Here is a 21,347-nt window from a genome sequence, read left to right as displayed (position 1 = left end):
CGAATCCTGCCTCGGGCATGGATGTGTGTGATGTCCTTAGTTAGGTTTAAGTAGTTCTACGTTCTGGGGGACTGATGACCTCAGATGTTAAGTCCCATAGTGCTCAGAGCCATTTGAACAATTTTGTTATATACATGCTTACAGTCTACTTAGTAATTTTCGCCCACATATCTCTCAATCGTTATCCGTTGAATCCGAATTATTTAATAACTATCAAATGGAGACCTTTAGAACCAGGAAGGGAGTATTCTAAGTACGAACAATCTTTCTTATTTACAGGTCGTACCACTGAACACTGTCTTAAAAGCGAGTTCATATGTAACATCGAGAATACGAGTGACTTTATTACCGTATTATTTCTTCCATAAAGAGCGTTGTTAGTAATTAAGAGTGGCTTTATTACTGTATTATTTTTTTCATTAAAACGTAGTTAGTAATTTCAAGGCAATTTACAGGAACGAACGCTTCTTTGCAACAATATGAAGATCTTAATACAATTAAAACTTAGGCAGGTCTTCTCCATTCGAAGGACGTTTCTTTATAGCCCTACTTTACTTCGTTAGCGGGCTTTGGTCAGATGTCTATGCCGTTTATCACGTCTAAGGTCTCGATGGAAACAAATTACTATTTAGCTTTTCTTCAATACAGTGACATTCAGCAGACGGTGTAGTGTAAACTTTTCGGCCTGGCATTACTTCGCTAACTGGCTGGTCCTCAATAACGACATGTTGATCAAAATAAAAGATTATACGTCCAGCCAAAAAGGGCATACGTCAACCAAAAGCACCAGTATCCTCCTAGTATGTCAGTAATAAATCAGTCTAGTTACTGAAATCTAATACATTCCAATATCTTAGGTAAGAGACGTACGATGGAATGAAAACGGCAATTTTACAGTGAGGAAGAATACTCAGCCGCGTGGTTTGAGGCGCCATGTCACGGATTGTGCGGCCCCTCCCGCCGGAGGTTCGGGTCCTCCCTCGAGCATGGGTGTGTGTGTTGTCCTTAGCATTAGTTAGTTTAAGTAGTAAGACTAGGGACCGATGACCTCAGCAGTTTGGTCCTTTAGGAATTTTCTCTCTCTCTCTCTCTCTCTCTCTCTCTCTCTCTCTCTCTCTCTCTCTCTCACACACACACACACACACACACACACACACACACACACACACACAAGAATAGTCAGTTTCTACATTATCAGAAGGGTTCCTCAGACCTAGACTACGGACCGACGGAAAACACCGATTACACATTACACGATACTAATACATTCTATCTTAGTTTTAACTTGTATGTTCGGGAATCTTTGTAAACAAAAATGATTTAACAGGAAAAATATACAACTGCGCACCAGTGCCCAATTTGATTCGTCAGCAAAAGACCTAAACAAAAAATGTCGAAGATCATTTTCTTGAAAAAAAGATTTTCGAATAGCTTTCTAAAACTACAAAAATGTAGATTAATAAAGATCTGTCCTCACGATGTGTCTTCAGTCTAACAGAACTGAGTACGTTATGCAGGCTAGTTAATGTTCAACAGGGTGACAAAACTCCGCATCCTGTCAACTTTTTTAAGTACAAAAGAGGGCAGTAAGAAGTGGAATGAATACATGAAACAAAGAAATAGACGGCGAACGGACAACCTGAACTGTTGCGTAGCTTCTGTGGTACACCTGTAAAAGAAACTCAATGCAACCAATTTTACAGTACTGTCTAGAGTTTGCAGAATTTATCGAGCAAACAAGATAACAGATGCCGAACGAAGAAACACAGGCGTTGGTAAGATTGTAACAGTTAAACATTGCCCCAAAATTCGCCTCCTTCGCAATTTGACACCTGTTCAATTACCGAGTGGTCCCTTACAACGAGACACCGCTACTTTAAATATTCTGTGCACAACAGCTGGAAGCAAGATGCCATATGAAACTTCCCGGCAGATTAAAACTTTGGGCCGGACCGAGACTCGAACTCGGGACCTTTGCCTTTCGCGGGCACACTCCGCTATAGAGTGAAAATTTCATTCTAGAAACAACCCCCAGGCTGTGGCTAAGCCATGTCTCCGCAATATCCTTTCTTCCAGTAGTGCTAGTTCTGCAACGTTCGCAGGAGAGCTTCTGTGAAGTTTGGAAGGTAGGAGACAGGGTACTGGCGGAATTAAAAGCTGTGAGGACGGGACGTGAGTCGTGCTTGGGTAGCTCAGTTGGTAGAGCACTTGCCCGCGAAAGGCAAAGGTCTCGAGTTCGAGTCTCGGTCCGGCCCACAGTTTTAATGTGCCAGGAAGTTTCATATCAGCGCACACTCCGCTACAGAGTGAAAATTTCATTCTATGATGCCATATGATTACTCTGAATGTATAACTGACCTTCGTCATCTGTTTACAGAATGTGTATAAGCTTTTCCTTCACCATACACTAATAATTGCATGTTTCCAATGCAAGAATGGCGTTGTGCTCAGCGAGCAAGAACAGAAAAAAAAACGACTAGTTGACGTATGTAGAATGGAGATAAAAAATCTACTAGATTATTGCAAAAATAGAGTACGTTTTCCAAAACGGAGATTAGTGTGCTACCGACCAGTACGCCTCTTATCATATATAATGATCTTGGAGAGCATCATAGGCAGCTCATACGTGACACCACTGATGTTATCCTATGCATCTCGCTTACTTATTGAGAAACACTGTGAGAAGTCTAAGCATCTTCCCTTTCCTGGACCTGGAAAAGGCTTTTTTGATCGAGTACCGCGGCGTCTCATATTGTTTGTCCTGCGGAGTATAATCGAATGGGTACCACAATCCTAAAAGTTAAGTACATTCTGATCCTGAGGTATCAGATGAGTTTCCTGTTTCTGGTGGTGTCCATCAGGGATCTGCTGTTTCACACCTTCTGTTTTCCACAATCATGGGACCCTGCTGTATTCTGGTGATGTTTTACGGGCTAATGAAGACAAGAACGACCTTTGACGGCGAGTCCAAGCATGGAAGAAGCGCCTTGAATATTTCGGACTACGCCTTAATATAAACTGAATATCTGTTAATAGATGCAAACATACAGACACAATTACGCTACTAATCTGCAAAACGCAAACATCTTCAAGTACTTTGGCTCAAACATCACAGTCGGCGGCTCACTCATTCCTGAAATCACAAACCGCGTTAACAATGTATGGTTTAAACAGCGGACAATGTCTGGTGTGCTTCACGTAAAAAGATCCCGGGGCCGATTCAAGTAAAAAATTTCACCCTGCAATCCGCGCAGTAGTCTCGTACGTCAACCCACAGCAAAGGAAGCTGAGTAACGATTTCCTGTAATTGAAACGAAAATGGCTAAATGGCTCTGAGCACTATGGGACTTAACTGCTGAGGTCATCAGTCCCCTAGAACTTACTTAAATCTCACTAACCTAAGGACATCACACACGTCCATGCCCGAGGCAGGATTCGAACCTGCGACCTTAGCGGTCGCGCGGTTCCAGACTGTAGCGCCTAGAACCTCTTGGCCACCCCGGCGGGCGAAACGAAAATGCTTCGGTGGACATCTAGCCAAACACGTCATCATTATGTGATCAATGTAGAAATGCACTGGCGGCACGGAGTAGAGAACGAGGGAAAGCCGTCTACGGTGGTACGGGAATGAACTTCGAAAACACCAAGATACAATAGCAAAACGTGAGTTTTAGAGAAACGACGATGGAAACTACCTATTGGGACTAGTTTTTTGTGGTGGTCATTTCGTAGCAACTGTATGTAACTTCCAGTAGTTTACAAGAAAAAGGCCTTATGAGAGACCAAGGCAACATAGATACCCTCCATATAGACCTCAAGGTTGCGGGCCTTCAAACTGACCAAGCACAGATCGCCTGGAGGTAAAGAGCCGAAAGAGCTGACCCCGCTGTATTGCACGACAATCAATCAGGAAGAAGACGTAGTTTCCAAAACGAAGCTGTCTCAAGTATTAACCCATTGTCAAAATGATCCGTTAATGTTCACAGAATGAACTTGTCGACAGCACAGTGGAGAAAGGCGCCCGTTTGGCAGCTCAAGACGGATGAATGTTGGCAACACGTGATGCAGGTGGCGGCCTTGTGGAAGGGGGGCAGGACGCGGAGAGGACGCCTGTTTTGCATTGGTCACTATGTCGGACGCCGCGCTCGTTACGTAACGCCGGCCTTATAAATGCGGCCATCCTACGCGATGGGCGCACCAGCTACGGCTAATAGTGCGTTATGTCAACAGCGGCATCGGCTGTTGAGCAGCTGGCTACTGATCAAGTCAACACTGGCGCCAGTATATCTGCGCAAGCAGACGGCTTCAATGGCGCCGTCGCAGCCATTATACTTGCAAAATGTCTTCCATCCCAGGCTTGGGTGTTTGCACTCTCGTGCAGCAATGCGATAGTCGCCCGGAGGGATTACGCAGATGTCCTCCAATCCGAAAGGGAGCACGACTTCGCTCGTAACTGCACTGCCGGTGAAAGCGGCACAACATCTACGGCAGCATTTATTTTTTTTTATTTACTGAGGTAACTATCATGAAATGGGGTAAAATTGCACAAATACACAGGGTGGAGAAAAACTTACCTCATAATAAGGTCAGCGAATGTAAAATCGCCGGCCGGTGTGGCCGTGCGGTTAAAGGCGCTTCAGTCTGGAACCGCGTGACCGCTACAGTCGCAGGTTCGAATCCTGCCTCGGGCATGGATGTGTGTGATGTCCTTAGGTTTAATTAGTTCTAAGTTCTAGGCGACTGATGACCTCAGAAGTTAAGTCGCATAGTGCTCAGAGCCATTTGAACCATTTTTTAATGTAAAATCCAGCAATATTTTACGCATAACCATACATCGGAAACGCAAAGGCAGCCATCAAAGGCAGCCAATCATTGACGAGGGGAAGCCAGTTCGTCCCAGGAATTTTCGAGAGGGTGCGCCCGTCATTTTTGCTGTTCATCAACCTTGTAGCGATGTTCGAATCTGTAGCGATGTTCCAACCACAAACTTCAAGCATCTGCTGCAAAAATCGTGATTTGAAAAAAAAAAAAAAAAAAAAAAAATTGCGTACAAACTTTAATTTCTGTTTTTCTTTCCACCATTGTCTTAGTTCACACCAGTAAACTATTCTACATCTACATCTACATGGATACTCTGCAAATCACATTTAAGTGCCTGGCAGAGGGTTCATCGAACCACCTTCACAATTCTCTGTTATTGCAATCTCGTATAGCGCGCAGAAAGAATGAACAGCTATATCTTACCGTACGAGCGCTGATTTCCCTTATTTTATCGTGGTGATCGTTCCGCCCTATGTAGGTCGGTGTCAAGAAAATATTTTCGCATTCGGAGGAGAAAGTTGGTGATTGGAATTTCGTGAGAAGGTAACTATTCACCTCCAGTTCGTTAAAGAATGGAACTCCTATGTATAAAACAGCTTCAAACGTCTGGTTCTCTTACATATGAGTTGACGTCTTGAAGATCTGACGTTAAAGCGTGTAAGTGAGAAAAAGTTACTATATGCTCTCATTCTGAAACACCAGATGAATTCCGTCTGGATAATTTGATCTTCGTTTTAAGCAAAAGCTAGTTTGTCACGCAACTAAATGATCAAGACGTCATATCTTCTTGAACTGTGCCTCGTACAATAACATAATTAAATAAATTAAAACGCGATGCCTAGTGCTGATGTTCTACTGCATGAACAGCGAAAATGTAGTAAGCGAGAAACATTCTTCCTTTCATCATTTTATGGGACAGGACGGGGCGGAGGAGGGCGTCAGCGAGAATAGGTTTTTTGATGGTTTGAAAACATATAATCATATATACAGTTTGCTGCTGGAAGTAGGTAAGAGCTATCATTCTCAAATACTGGATGAAGATAGTCTGGGTAATTTGCGGGCCATGAGTTAGGCTGCTTCGAAGCTTATACAGTTTTTAACTATAGTACTTGCATTACTCTACAAAAAAAAAAAGTTTAATAACTTTGCCTTGGGCGGAGCTTGTGTAAGTACGCATTTCTTCCGGTAGGCGTGTAGTACATGACGCAACTCATTGCCTGTTCAGTGTCGCCTATGTTGTCGACCTGGCTTGTTCTATCAATCTGCAGTGGTTGCTTTTGCTAGCCCTCTTCTTGTTTCGTTTTTTTATGATGGCAACTTTAAGTGAACAACCTGCAGCTGTGAAATATTGTTTTCTACTCGGTAAAAATGCTGCTGAAACTCTTCTAATATTGCAAACAGGTTAGCAAGATGACGCTAAGGGGAAAACTCAAGTGTACGAATGGTTTGCTCGATTTATAAGTGGCGACAGGTAGATTGATGACGAACCTCGTTCTGGACATCCATCAACTGCCCGAACTGACGAAAATTCATTCAGGATAGGTTCCCCCAAGTCAGACCGTCAATCAAACTTGTTATTTGGAAATTATAAGAAGAATGCGCAAACAGTGTTCGACAAAAAAAGACCCTGTTTGTGGCAGACAGGAGATTACTTCCACCACGACAATGCACCTGCACACAAAGCCATCTCTATTATTTTTGGCCAAAAATAGGATGGTTCCGTTGCCCCACGCAGTTTACTCGCTTGACCTGGCCCGGGACTTTTCCTTATTTCCACGCATGAAAAGGGCCACAAAAGGCTACCGATTTCACAACACTCAAGAAGTCAAGAAAAAAACGAGGGAGGAGCTGAAAGTAATTTCTAATGATGACTACAAAACACGTTTCGAATAGTGGAAGCATCCATGGGACAAATGTGTTAGTTCTAACGGAAATGCAGGATGGCTAGGGCCTGCCGTCGGGTAGACCTTTCTCTGCCTCGTGATGACTGGGTGTTGTGTGCTGTCCTTAGGTTAGTTAGGTTTAAGTAGTTCTAAGTTCTAGGGGACTGATGACCATAGATGTTAAGTCCCAGAGTGCTCAGAGCCATTTTAACCATTTTTTTTTTCGGGTAGACCGTTCTCCTGGTGCAAGTTTTTCGAGTTGACGCCACTTCGGCAACTTGCGTGTCGATGGGGATGAAATGCTGATGATAAGGACAACACAACACACAGTCCCTGAGCGGAGAAAATCTCCGACCCACCCGGGAATCGAACCCGGGCCGTTAGGTATGACAGTCCGTCGCGCTGACCACTCAGCTACCAGGGGCGGACATTAGTTGTACTGGAGAGAGTATTTTGAAGAGGATAAAGTTGTTTTGTAAACAGTCTGAAAATATATAGCTTTTGAAAAATAATTCAGTTTTTTTAGGGTATCTCCTCGTACGATTGTACCTCTTACTGAGTTACGTTATGACAGTATTTTAAATTCGGTTAGTAATTATACGAAATACTGTAAATAAAAGTTAAAGTTTTGCCCTTGGAAGCCGTTAGATATATAACCTGCATCTGGGATCGTGGCTTGGGTTAGTCGTCCGCAGTAATATGGATTTACTGACCTACTGTACTTGTTAAAACGAAAATTTTTTCATGCTCCCTTGCTGTTGTTCATTGATGACAACGTTACAGCTTACACAACCACCTGATGCCTACCTTACTACCGTGCTGTTGGTGCAGTACGGCATATTATCATCACTAATTAATGGCGTTATGGTACTTCGACCGTAGTTGATCCTACCCTCCTCTGATCTTATCATCAGATTTTCATCCCTGTACACTCTGATAGCTATAAAATTGGGAAAGTAACAAAAACGAATGAGGGAATATGTTTTCAGAAAATGATGAACCTTCAATTCATTTTTCTTAACTAAACTATGCAGTAAAATAATTGCGGTGAGCTGTCTATAGAATGCTTATGAATGGCAGATGGTGGAGACTTTTAAGTTCTGAAAGAACTTGGTTTGGAAAATAAATCAAGAACAATAATTCAACAGACTGATTTGAGCAAAGTCTTCACAGTGTCATTTCGGTGACGGATTACGGACAGTTTTGAAAGTAAGACTGGAGTGAGAGAGGCACCTACATCCTCTCTTAAACGACGTTCACAGAAAAATTGTTAGCGAGTGACGCAATGGACCTAGTGGAGAATGTGTAGATGAAGCCAAATTAGGATGTCCAACTTTCGCAGCTCACCCTGCACTGTTTCCAGATTTTCTTGACACACCAGCTAAACAGATTAATCAATTTCATATGGAAGCAGAATCGTCAGGTATGTAGATATTGTTCGCGTACCACAGTTCATAACATCAGGTCGACACACAGATAATTTCTGGTAAATCATGGGAAAATAAAACAGGTACAAAAAATTAAATTCTTGGGTAATGAATAGCCCATCACAATGAGAAAGGAGCCTCCAAGTCAAGGATGACCAAGGCGATAATGATCTACGTTTTTACCAAAGATGTTTATAACAAACGATTAGCGTCAGTCGTAACATTAAACACTACTTATTGTGCCGTCATTCATCCGGAAGTCCCATATGCAGCAGCATACCTGTAAGTGAATCAGAAATAATGGTAACAACAACTAGAAGCACAAGAAAGCAAGAATCTCCGAAACATAATCGACACAAACATGAAAAATAATCATACGTTGAAATTATTAGACACCAATGAGAAATGGAGGATTTGTAGGTCCCCAGACAAGATTGGTGTCACAAAGGCTGTCCCGTCGAAACAAATTCTGTTTTTATTTTTCTTCCTAATAAAGAACCACAAATAATGGCTCTATGCACTATTTGTAGGCTCCCAGACAAGAATGGTATCACAAAGGCTGTCCCGTCGAAACAATTTCTGTATTTTTCCTTTCTAATAAAGGACCACAAAAAAATGGCTCTATGCACTATGGGACTTAACATCTGAGGTCATCAGTCCTCTAGACTTCGAACCACAGCTTGAGCTCTGTAGATTCCAGAGAGGGTGACAAATAAGTGAAAACGCATTTCAATTCAGCCTCAAATAATTTGACAGCGAAACTGGTATATAGACTTCCGGCATAAGAAGTCAGCCTCATTCTGCCAACGGCCTTGTCAAAGAGGGCGGAGGAGCGGATATAGGTTCAGGGCACTCTCTTGTCCTAGGGGTGGGAAATTGCCCCTAAAGGCGGAAGAATCAGCAATGATCAACGACATGAGGATGCAGAAGGCAATGGAAACCACTGCATTAAAGACACGTAACGTGTATCCACAGGACATGTGGCCTGTAATTGAAGAAGTGTCATGATGATCTCTCCATTGGCAAAAGATTCCGGAACAGTCCCCCATTCGGATCTCCGGGAGGGGACTGCCAAGGGGGAGGTTACCATGAGAAAAAGATTGAATAATCAACGAAAGGATAACGTTCTACGAGTCGGGGCGTGGAACGTCAGAAGCTTGAACGTGGTAGGGAAACTAGAAAATCTGAAAAGGGAAATGCAAAAGCTCAATCTAAATATAGTAGGGGTCAGTGAAGTGAAGTGGAAGGAAGACAAGGATTTCGGGTCAGATGAGTATCGGGTAATATCAACAGCAGCAGAAAATGGTGTAACAGGTGTAGGATTCGTTATGAATAGAAAGGTAGGGCAGAGGGTGTGTTACTGTGAACAGTTCAGTGACCAGGTTGTTCTAATCAGAATCGACAGCAGACCAACACCGACAACGATAGTTCAGGTATACATGCCGACGTCGCAAGCTGAAGATGAACAGATAGAGAAAGTGTATGACGATATTGAAAGGGTAATACAGTATGTAAAGGGGGACGAAAATCTAATAGTCATGGGCGACTGGAATGCAGTTGTAGGGGAAGGAGTAGAAGAAAAGGTTACAGGAGAATATGGGCTTGGGACAAGGAATGAAAGAGGAGAAAGACTAATTGAGTTCTGTAACAAGTTTCAGCTAGTAAAAGCGAATACCCTGTTCAAGAATCACAAGAGGAGGAGGTATACTTGGAAAAGGCCGGGAGATACGGGAAGATTTCAATTAGATTACATCATGGTCAGACAGAGATTCCGAAATCAGATACTGGATTGTAAGGCGTACCCACGAGCAGATATAGACTCAGATCACAATATAGTAGTGATGAAGAGTAGGCTAAAGTTCAAGACATTAGTCAGGAAGAATCAATACGCAAAGAAGTGGGATACGGAAGTATTAAGGAATGACGAGATACGTTTGAAGTTCTCTAACGCTATAGATACAGCAATAAGGAATAGCGCAGTAGGCAGTACAGTTGAAGAGGAATGGACATCTCTAAAAAGGGCCATCACAGAAGTTGGGAAGGAAAACCTATGTACAAAGAAGGAAGCTGCGAAGAAACCATGGGTAACAGAAGAAATACTTCAGTTGATTGATGAAAGGAGGAAGTACAAACATGTTCCGGGAAAATCAGGAATACAGAAATACAAGTCGCTGAGGAATGAAATAAATAGGAAGTGCAGGGAAGCTAAGACGAAATGGCTGCAGGAAAAATGTGAAGACATCGAAAAAGATATGATTGTCGGAAGGACAGACTCAGCATACAGGAAAGTTAAAAGCAACGGTGGTAACATTAAGAGTGCAACGGGAATTCCACTGTTAAATGCAGAGGAGAGAGCAGATAGGTGGAAAGAATACATTGAAAGTCTCTATGAGGGTGAAGATTTGTCTGATGTGATAGAAGAAGAAACAGGAGTCGATTTACAAGAGATAGGGGATCCAGTATTAGAATCGAAATTTAAAAGAGCTTTGGAGGACTTACGGTCAAATAAGGCAGAAGGGATAGATAACATTCCATCAGAATTTCTAAAATCATTGGGGGAAGTGGCAACAAAACGACTATTCACGTTGGTGTATAGAATATATGAGTCTGGCGATATACCATCTGACTTTCGGAAAAGCATCATCCACACAATTCCGAAGACGGCAAGAGCTGACAAGTGCGAGAATTATCGCACAATCAGCTTGACAGCTCATGCATCGAAGCTGCTTACAAGAATAATATACAGAAGAATGGAAAAGAAAATTGAGAATGCGCTAGGTGACGATCAGTTTGGCTTTAGGAAAAGTAAAGGGACGAGAGAGGCAATTCTGACGTTACGGCTAATAATGGAAGCAAGGCTAAAGAAAAATCAAGACACTTTCATAGGATTTGTCGACCTGGAAAAAGCGTTCGACAATATCAAATGGTGCAAGCTGTTCGAGATTCTGAAAAAAGTAGGGGTAAGGTATAGGGAGAGACGGGTCATATACAATATGTACAACAACCAAGAGGGAATAATAAGAGTGGACGATCAAGAACGAAGTGCTCGTATTAAGAAGGGTGTAAGACAAGGCTGTAGCCTTTCGCCCCTACTCTTCAATCTGTACATCGAGGAAGCAATGATGGAAATAAAAGAAAGGTTCAGGAGTGGAATTAAAATACAAGGTGAAAGGATATCAATGATACGATTCGCTGATGACATTGCTATCCTGAGTGAAAGTGAAGAAGAATTAAATGATCTGCTGAACGGAATGAACAGTCTAATGAGTACACAGTATGGTTTGAGAGTAAATCGGAGAAAGACGAAGGTAATGAGAAGTAGTAGAAATAAGAACAGCGAGAAACTTAACATCAGGATTGATGGTCACGAAGTCAATGAAGTTAAGGAATTCTGCTACCGAGGCAGTAAAATAACCAATGACGGACGGAGCAAGGAGGACATCAAAAGCAGACTCGCTATGGCAAAAAAGGCATTTCTGGCCAAGAGAAGTCTAATAATATCAAATACCGGCCTTAATTTGAAGAAGAAATTTCTGAGGATGTACGTCTGGAGTACAGCATTGTATGGTAGTGAAACATGGCCTGTGGGAAAACCGGAACAGAAGAGAATCGAAGCATTTGAGATGAGGTGCTATAGACGAATGTTGAAAATTAGGTGGACTGATAAGGTAAGGAATGAGGAGGATTCTACGCAGAATCGGAGAGGAAAGGAATATGTGGAAAACACTGATAAGGAGAAGGGACAGGATGATAGGACATCTGCTAAGACATGAGGGAATGACTTCCATGGTACTAGAGGGAGCTGTAGAGGGCAAAAACTGTAGAGGAAGACAGAGATTGGGATACGTCAAGCAAATAATTGAGGACGTAGGTTGCAAGTGCTACTCTGAGATGAAGAGGTTGGCACACGAAAGGAATTCGTGGCGGGCCGCATCAAACCAGTCAGTAGTCTGATGGGGGAAAAAAAAAGAGAGAGTCTAAGAATGATCTAATTTGGAAAGGCGAAAAAGTATTGCTATTGCGGAAGTATCTGTACGAAGGCAACTAATGCGCTCTGGAAAGTAGTACTCTGGTACCCTAAACCCTGTTTTTGGGCAAGGGTATTCTCTTAACAAGCAAACGCAAGAACATCAAGAGAGCAAAGGGTTTTGCTAAATATTTTGCACGGATTAAGCTGCTCTACGAAACTGAAAAATGGGCAACATGGGGCTTGAAATAAATACTTAAAACAACTAAATGTAAAAGACGAAGATAATACCCACATGAAATAAACTTAGCATGAAAAATCTATAACGAACATTTGTCAAGGATTAATACTGGATGCAAGGACAGGGGCAGACGCAAGGACTATTTCTTCGATGACGTGAAGAGAACAGTAAGATGCAGAAACTACCAATGAGTGAAAATTGATACGACAGATTAAAAGATAAAGCTTGACCTGCAGAATATGATGAGCAAGAAATCTCTGTCGTGTATTATTTACATTAACAACACATACCGATCTGTTAATTTTCTGCAATCTATATCTACAGGGACGCTCCACAAACCACCGTAAGGTCCTTGGCGGAGGGTACCCTGTACCACTACCTGTCATTTTCTTTCCTGTTCCGCTCTCAAATAGAGCAAGGGAAAAACGACTCTCTGTATACCTCCGTACGAGCCCTAATTTCCCGTATCTTATCTTCGGGGTCCTTAGGTGCAATGTATGTTGGCGGCAGAAAAATCGTTTGGCAGTTTCAATGCTGTTTCTCTAAATTCTCTCAACAGTGTTTCTCGAAAAGAACGTTGCCTTTGCTCCAGGGATTCCCATTTGAATTCCCGAAGCACCTCCGTAACACTTGCGTGTTGTTCGAACCTACCGGTAACAAATCTATAATCCGTTCATCATAAGAATAAACCTGATGTAAACGAGCACAGACGCGACGATTGGTCAGAAGCCGTAGCATACGTACACTGATGTTACGCTCACGGCAGTGCTTAAGTATTAGATATCTTATTACTAAGTTACGTTAAATGAAACTTTAGGATGTTCAAATGTATTGACAGCCATCAACATTCTTCTTAATCACGCTTTAGCTACGTAGTTTTTATTTCAAAAATCGTGTGGTCACAGCCTCTGCAGCGTTGTACTGATTGTCGCGCTGTTAATGCGCAGTATGAAAATGGTTGAGGCTGCTTTCTGTTCCGCAGTGACCCAAGCGCGTGGAACACGGTTAAAAAGCGCCGAGAAATAGGCTGTTCTTAAAGTTTTTCATAAATTTTCGGAGATACTCGGCTTTGAAGTTTTCCCAGCGTTATATACACTGCAGTTGGTAAACAAACCCACATTGAACGTAGAGTGCAGTCGGTAGCGTAATGGAATGTGGAGCGGTTATTCGTACGTTGGTTCAAATCTCCCCAGTATCGTTTTTTCCTCGTTCAATCTGATATACCTACATCTCGTAATTTTAAAATTAATCATCATTTTTTATGAATAATGCACGTCTTCTTGTTCCTAATTACATATTGGACGCGAAATTCCTGTTTCCATTTCAAATACAAATTCTTAATCATCGATGTGTTTATGAAAGACTGTTCATAAAAGTTGTTTAAATTAAGAAAACAAAACAATTTAAGGCAAAAAATGAAAAATCAAATCCTCTTTATTTGGACTATGTCCATCGTTTTGTACCACGTATCGCAGAAACATGATAAACAATCATTCTCACAGCATCGAGCACATCATATAAATGCTGCAATTTTACATTTGCTCGTTGTCAACGTAGCAGATGACACTTCCAGAACTGAAATGTATTTCTCGCATTCGGATAAGGAAGGAACTATGAGATTACCAGACGACTGACTACGTAATACCTTCGGTGGCTTCAAAATTTAACTATACGGTGAAATACTTCAACACTCCCTTACGTTAAACACAGCTTATGCAGAAAAATTACCCTGTGGTTAAGTAAAGGAATTTTCATCATTGTTGTTTTCAATTACAATAGTACGTTAGCTAAAAACGATGAAGTGTTGCGGTTTTCGTCTAGTCGTCTAAGGAGCGTATCGTGGAAAATTTGCAGTGTATTATTTCATTCTGCTTAAAAATTAAATTAAATGGCAATCGAAGCTGTATTGCTCCTCTGCTCGTCTCTTTTTAGGTGTGAACTGCAGCTGACCACGTCACTGCCGTCTACCTGTACCAACTGACCGGTCAGAGCTGTCCAAGTTAAAATGCGCCGGTAAAGCTGTTCTTCCGTATTATCGCTAAGTCGATGATCGCGTAATGCACAGCACAAAACGTACCCTTATTATCATCGTACTTGACAGTACTAGAGACAGCTTGGCGGCAATCCCGCGTGGCCGGCCGGAGTGGCCGTGCGGTTCCTGATGACCACAGCAGTTAAGTCCCACAGTGCTCAACACCATTTGAACCATTTTTGAATCCCGCGTGGAATGGAAATCCAGTGCAGTTCCAGCAAACTCGGAAGAATACTTAGTGCAATGTTTACATCCGGTTTATTCTTATGATGAACGGATTATAGTAGCTCGCCTCTGAAATGCATCGATGTCTTCCTTCAAATGGCTCTGAGCACTATGGGACTTAACAGCTGAGGTCATCAGTCCCCTAGGACTTAGAAGTACTTTAACATAATTAACCTGAGGACATCACACACATCCATGCCCGAGGCAGATTTAGAACCTGCGACCGTAGCGCCTACAACCGCTAGGCCACACCGGCCGGCGATGTCTTCCTTCAATCCGGCCTGGTCCTAATCCCAAACACGCCAGCAGTACTCACGAACAGGTCGCACCAGCGTCGTATATGCGGTCTCCTTTACAGGTGAACCATTCATTCCTAAATTTCTTCCAATAAACCGAAGTCGACAATTCACCTTCCCTACCGCAGGTCCCACATGCTCGTTCCACCACATATCGTTTTGCAACGTTACGACCAGGTACTTGAATGACAAGACACACTAAAGCAGGACCTAGTAATACTGTATCCGAACATTACAGGTTTGATCTTCCTACTCATCCGCGTACAAGTTACATTCAACAAATTTCTTACACTTTGTTTTCTCTTTTAGGACTTACCATAAAAATCAAGGGCCTTGTCATGTATCATCTGCTCTACTTTCCCCGCTGACCACTAACAAAATTCTGAGAGTCATCAGCCTTTTCCACATAATTTATATATTGTAACTCAAGCATAATTACTCACCTTTATTTTACCTTATGTACGTGTACATTTACCACTATCTAATACAAGCATAAACGATAGAAACATTCACAAGATTGACAAGAACTCACCTTTATTGTTAGAAGGATGTCAGTAGTACCGCATCATTACTCAGTACTTACCTTTAATAGAGGATCATACGTACATTTACTCAGGATTTAAAATCAGTTCCATACAGCAGTAGAGCTAATAACTAGATTACATTCTAATTGTCGTACTTCCTCTCTTGACTTCATCTATGTTCGTTCTCCTGATTTATATTCTCGAAGACATTACATCCTTGAAATTTTATTGACACCAATGTACAATATTTAATATTATTATATGAAATGAAGAAGATGAAAGTGAATTTCATCCTGTGGCACAGAAGTGAAGCCAAGAATGGCTCATACCAATTAATGTCCTTGCAAAACATAGAAGAACACGACACGTTAAGCGAGGGTAAGAATGCTCAAGTGAAGACACCACAAGAAGATTTATTAACATGGAATAGGATCTCAGTTTTGTTGATGATATAATGGCTACGAAATATTCTTGGGGAAGAAAATGGAAAGATGCAACACGAGGTAATTAGGGTGGGTCACTGTGTACTCAGTGGACTACGCAACAGACTATGATATTAAATTTTGGTAAAGACAAGTCTAAGAATGGACTGTACGATGGCAGCTGCAATGAATATTAACTTCATTCGTATCATCCACATAAGTTATACAACGACACATACACAAACGACGATGAACTAGCCCTAAGTTTTGGCTTTACGTATAGCTGCAGAAAAACAGCGAAATATTTAAAAAGCTGTGCAACGTTGATTTCGATTTATATTTCAAATTGCCTGGGTAACTATAAATAACACACATCATAAGACCTGTGGTTTGAGCAATATGGTCAAAAGGCACATAAAATTAGAATACCTAGTTTCGAAAAACAGTAGATGGAACATTATGCATAACACATAAAAGCAAAATATTTTTTTCTAGAAAAAGAATAACACGTAATCTCATATCAATCAGTGTCCATTGTAGCTTTTAAATCTACTGCGTGAGTTAATTATAAAACTCAACGTATTCAGTAAATTTGAAGCCTTGACTACGTTATTAAAGTTCACACCCCTCACTACGTAAAGATTTTACCTCTATGACCTTATCAACTACAAGGGAGCTGCGATAAGAAACTACAATAACACAATCAGAAGTAACAAAAAGTATTTTTGTACCACCTGCAATGACTGCAAACATGGTATAACCAGACCAATTACTTCCGGTACCACAATTCTACTAGCTGCTTAAAATAGACAATAATGAAAATGAATTGATGTTGCTGAGCGATAAACGCAAATATCTCGAACAAATTGTGAATCTTTAAACGCTCATATGAAACTGACACGCTGACAGGAAACGCGAACTTATTATAAAGTAGGAATAAAACATTCACGAACAGAAAAGAAACGAGCATAGGCAGCTTGAGAAAATAAAGATACAGTGAAGCAAGACAATGGACATTATATGACATTTATTTTTATATCTGCAATTCAATAACAAGCTAACAGCAAACTACATTTCGAAATTATAACTTTCCGAGACAGGTACATAACTGCACATACGGCACCGTTCCTTTCAGTGATTTACTGCAGCAATTTCGCAAAATCTGAATGTTTAATTATACTATGTACTCACATCATAATCGGAGTGAAGAACTCACAGCGTCTGATGTTGAACGTAGTACGTTTCGTGCAGCCCATTTCAAAGGCGATCGGCCCAACAGTCACAGCATGCGAGACCGTTACAGCTAATTGTTGTACACACATTTTGCGTTCATTACACGAACAAATCTACTGGTAATATTAGAGTATTCGTCTGAGAACAAGCACTTTAGTGAATGCGTATGCTAATTTGACTTCTAATTCAGCTTTGAATTGTGGTAAGTTCGACTGGCAAAGAATAATTACCAAGCACCAATACGTTTGCTTTATTCTTTGACTCGAACAATTCCAAGCAGCCTTAGAAGACCATTATTACATTCTGTTACCGTAAACAGACTCTTACAAAGGCTTTGTATAAAACAAATAAATTACTATGTTGGAAACAGAAATACATCCCCTAATTACGTTGCAGCACATATTACCGGCGTAACATTTCACACCAAAGATAGTAATCAACTTTGCAAGCAGATAACAAAAATTTGAGTTTAGTTGCTTTCTGCCAACGTTGAAAGGGGGAAATAACAGTGGCATATGGTTTTTATGGAAAAGTGATGAAAAGACCGAAGGTACAAAAAAATTACAAGAAATTTTTTTACAGTAAATACCATGTGGAATAAGAACATAAGGAAAATGTGGGCTTTCCGGCAATTATATGCTACGGACTCTGACCATTATACCCAGAGAAAGAAAGAGTAATATGATTCGTAAATATCCTACTTTGTAGTTTTAACATTTATCTTACTTTGTACAGCTCTTAAGAATTCTTTCACGTTGTGGAATATGCATGCTTTACGTTGTCAATGGATATTTTCGTCTTTCTCTGGGAGTACTGTGAATTTATAACGTGGACCAGTGCAGTCATCTCAACAAAACGTCATTTCTTAACGACAGAAACACAGTCTCCAGTAATTTCCTTTACATCATGCAGAGTAAGAACACTATTTTCAAGAACTATAACGCTACTTTGCTTTCATTAACATCAGTTTCTGGTTCTCAACTTCAATTTGTCGTTTCACAAACTGACAGGTGATGAATTGCATGTCTTTCTTTTAAAGGATGGATTTGCAGTAATGGAAATTATGTTCCGGAAATGCAACCGATGTAAAGGAATTAAGCTGGAAACGATGTTGCTGAATATTAATGAAATTAAGATTGTCACGTACCTTACCGCCGTTTGACGTCACGATGTTTTAGAAATGACAAACAACTACTCATGCGCTGAAGCAAACTCCGCTCAGGAAGGGTGCAATAATCGAGAGCAGATTTTCCTGAGGTAACCCAAAGAAACGTGCGCAGGGCGCCGGTCGGGGTGGCGCAGAGGCGCCAAGGTCAAGGTGGGAAGCAGAGAGCCGCTCAGCTGGTGCGGGATGGCCGCCCAAGGTCACGCGGGGGATGTGGGTCACCCCACTCGGCGACTCGTTACTACACACCACGCCCCCTGCTCACAGTGCATCTCATCAGATAGGGGTTGCAAAGTTCTAATACAGTCTCCTATCCGGTCTCCCGCCCTTATTTACGGAGGATGCTCATTAATAGCGCTCCGAGTACAAAAGCGCACACTGTCAAACATGAAAGTACCGATACAAGCTTCGATATGAAAATGGAGCTATACTCAGACCGCAGTCAACAAGGTAAGAGGATAAGAAATACCAATATTTCTCGAGTGTTTAAATAATTCTAAAGATTTTGAAGAGTAGCATAATATTACAGTTGACTGTAAGAATCGACCGATGCTAATAAATTACGATGAATATGGTAAAAATTACGTGGTTTCGCCTTTCAATTTTTGTGCTTTATCTACGATATATGCATATGAAACGCGCTAAAATGTTCCTCGAAGACTTGTACTACCTAATTTCACAACGATGTTGTCACGTCCCGGCCTAACCTAGACCTCGAGGTCAGTCTGTCACACCACACTAAGATTTCAAGGCAGGGGAGGTTGGGGGCTCTGCCACATTCTAGCCAAGTTCTAGCCTTAGTGCTGAGGTTGGATCAGTGCTGCAAGTCTGTTCAACCCCTAAACCAAAACTATACCAGAGTAATTTGGTTGTTTACATTTATGTACAGATATCGAAAACTCAGAACCCATGAGAATTTTAAAGAGCAACCGCAACCTAATAAATTGCTAGGAGTAATGATGGAAATAGGGTAAGCATACGGCGGTCACAAAGTGTGAAAAGCACTTGAAATTACTGAGCAATGATCTTCGAGCATGCTATCTGCGTACAAATTATGAAACTCCATTACTCGGGTACAGGCTAAATTATACAGAAGCGAAAAAGAGCCAACAGCATAAAAGCATCAAGGGTAGCATATTCTATGTGTGCTACTGACCTGGTCCTGTCAGAGAAGAACTCGAACTTCGACTTCTTCTTACCACCGCCATGTCCGGAACTGCTGTGCCCGATGTGGGCGGGTGAGACGGACGTCTCGCTGGAGGTCGGTGGCGACGAGGAGCCAGTGCTGGAAGAAAGCGACCCAGTCCTGCCCCGAAGTTCACCGTGGTGAACGGTGCCGATGTTCTGGGCGTCGCTGCCGGCGCCTCCTCTTACATTATTGTTGTTGTTACTATTGTTATTGTTGTTGAGATTTATGTTGCCGTGTAGATGGTGTCCATTGGCAGAGGACGCCAGCGAGGGGCGGGTGTTCTGGCGGTTGCGTCGCTTTTTCTTCTTCTCGAAGTCGTCTTGGCAGCCGGCGTTGTTTGGCATGGGCGGGGACCAGTCGAGGTCCTTCTTCAGATGGCCACGGCCGCAGAGGCAGCCGCACGCCTTGAAGGCCAGATCGTACCCCTTCTTGGTCCACAGGTTCTGGTGGCGCTGTCTTTCCGACCAGGAACGCGCTCGGCCGCACGTCTTCAGATAAGTCAGCACCGTCTGCTCCCAAGCGTCAAAGCATTCGCGGTGCATGTACTGGCCCACTGTGCAGTGATCATTGTTACAAGTGACCTTTACGCAGTCCCGCAAGTCCTCCAAATTGATGGAACTGTCGTTGTTGTTGGTGGCGGTGGCCCTTAGACACTCGCCGGTGGGGACACAGCAGCGCGTCACATTGGCGTCGTGGTTTTCGATGGTCTCTGGGTCGATGCCGTTCAGCCCCTGCAAGTCGCCGGCGCCGCCTCCGGTCCCGCCGTGGTTATTGTTCTTACGAGGGGCCATGCTCCAGCTATCACCTTCTGCTTCTCCTCTCCTTATGGCTCTCAATTCTACTGAGCGTTCCTTCCACCTCCTCGTCAGCTCTCCCACGGTGTCAGAACGACGATCAATCGTCAGCTTAGAATCTCGTGAGATCAGCTGCCTCTGCCCATTCACACTGTCGCAGCGAGGGTTCCAGTTTCACCTTCCTTGCCGACAGCGAAATGAAAACAGTCAGCATCCAGCGTGGAACATCACAGTCGCTTCCTCTCGCTTTCGCTTCTACAAGCCGACTGTGCGTGAGTACAGCGACGCGAGCGCCGTTTCGCCGGCTGGCCGCTAGAGGCGCGGAGGGGGCCTGCGCGCCGACGCGCGCTGCCATTGGCTGGCGCGGAAGGTGGGGAGGTGCATCATAACAACCGGTCACGTGCTTAGCCTAGAGAGAAAATAGCCGCCCGTTTTCCCTTTCTACTCGCCAGAGAGCGAAGCGGACGCCGTAGTACTATTACGTTCGCTCTCTGCGCAAGCCGTTTAGCCTTTGCGTAACTTGGCGACGCAAGCCGGTGACCGCGCCACGCTACGTTGCATTTCCGACGCAATGCGAGACGACAGCGACTGCCACGGTGAGACGAAATGCGGTACTTTATTTGTGCCCGTTGTTTACGCCCTCCTTTGTCCCACGTGTGACACGAATCTAAGTTGGACTGCACATGACAGAAATGGCAACTTTGCAGACGTATCTAACGCCATTCATAAAGTTGGTACAGTCATCAACACGCTACCGAAGAAGAAGCTCCAGAAAAACGAAGGTCACATTTGAAATGTAGAATGTGGAGACGGAGATTGTAATCATATCACGAACTCGTGTAGTTCGAAAAATTCCTGATCATAATGATTCAAAATACGCATGGGTTTCTCAAATCAACGTATTCCAAGACAGAAAGTCTGACGACTTCGGATTCAGTTTCCTCAGAACTTCGAGCTCCTGACCATAAAATGCTTCTAATTAATGGAAATCGGGAGTGTTGCCTCAAACACTAACATATACCAGGCGGTTATAATTTAAGTGCAGCTACTCACAGAGGTGCAGTGTGGGCTGTAATTATCGTATGGCAGCGAAACTTGGTAGGTATGCTCCTGCATTAATGCGGAACC

At 42.6% G+C, this 21,347-nt stretch overlaps 1 protein-coding gene across 1 annotated transcript in view; it reads right to left on the bottom strand.

The window, feature by feature from the left end:
- Positions 1 to 20,470, bottom strand: part of LOC124725039 (headcase protein-like) — a 744,336-nt gene extending 723,866 nt beyond the window's left edge. Inside the window, exon 1 of the mRNA XM_047248454.1 lies at positions 19,393 to 20,470. Coding sequence (XP_047104410.1) covers positions 19,393 to 20,216 — 824 coding nt within the window. The 5' untranslated portion in view covers positions 20,217 to 20,470. The remainder of the gene's footprint in view (positions 1 to 19,392) is intronic.
- Positions 20,471 to 21,347: the final 877 nt, after the last annotated feature.

The sequence above is a fragment of the Schistocerca piceifrons genome, chromosome 1 (assembly GCF_021461385.2).
Source record: "Schistocerca piceifrons isolate TAMUIC-IGC-003096 chromosome 1, iqSchPice1.1, whole genome shotgun sequence".
Lineage (NCBI taxonomy): Eukaryota > Metazoa > Arthropoda > Insecta > Orthoptera > Acrididae > Schistocerca > Schistocerca piceifrons.
The sequence above is the reverse complement of the archived record's forward strand: the minus strand, read 5'-3'. Positions and strand labels throughout refer to the sequence as shown.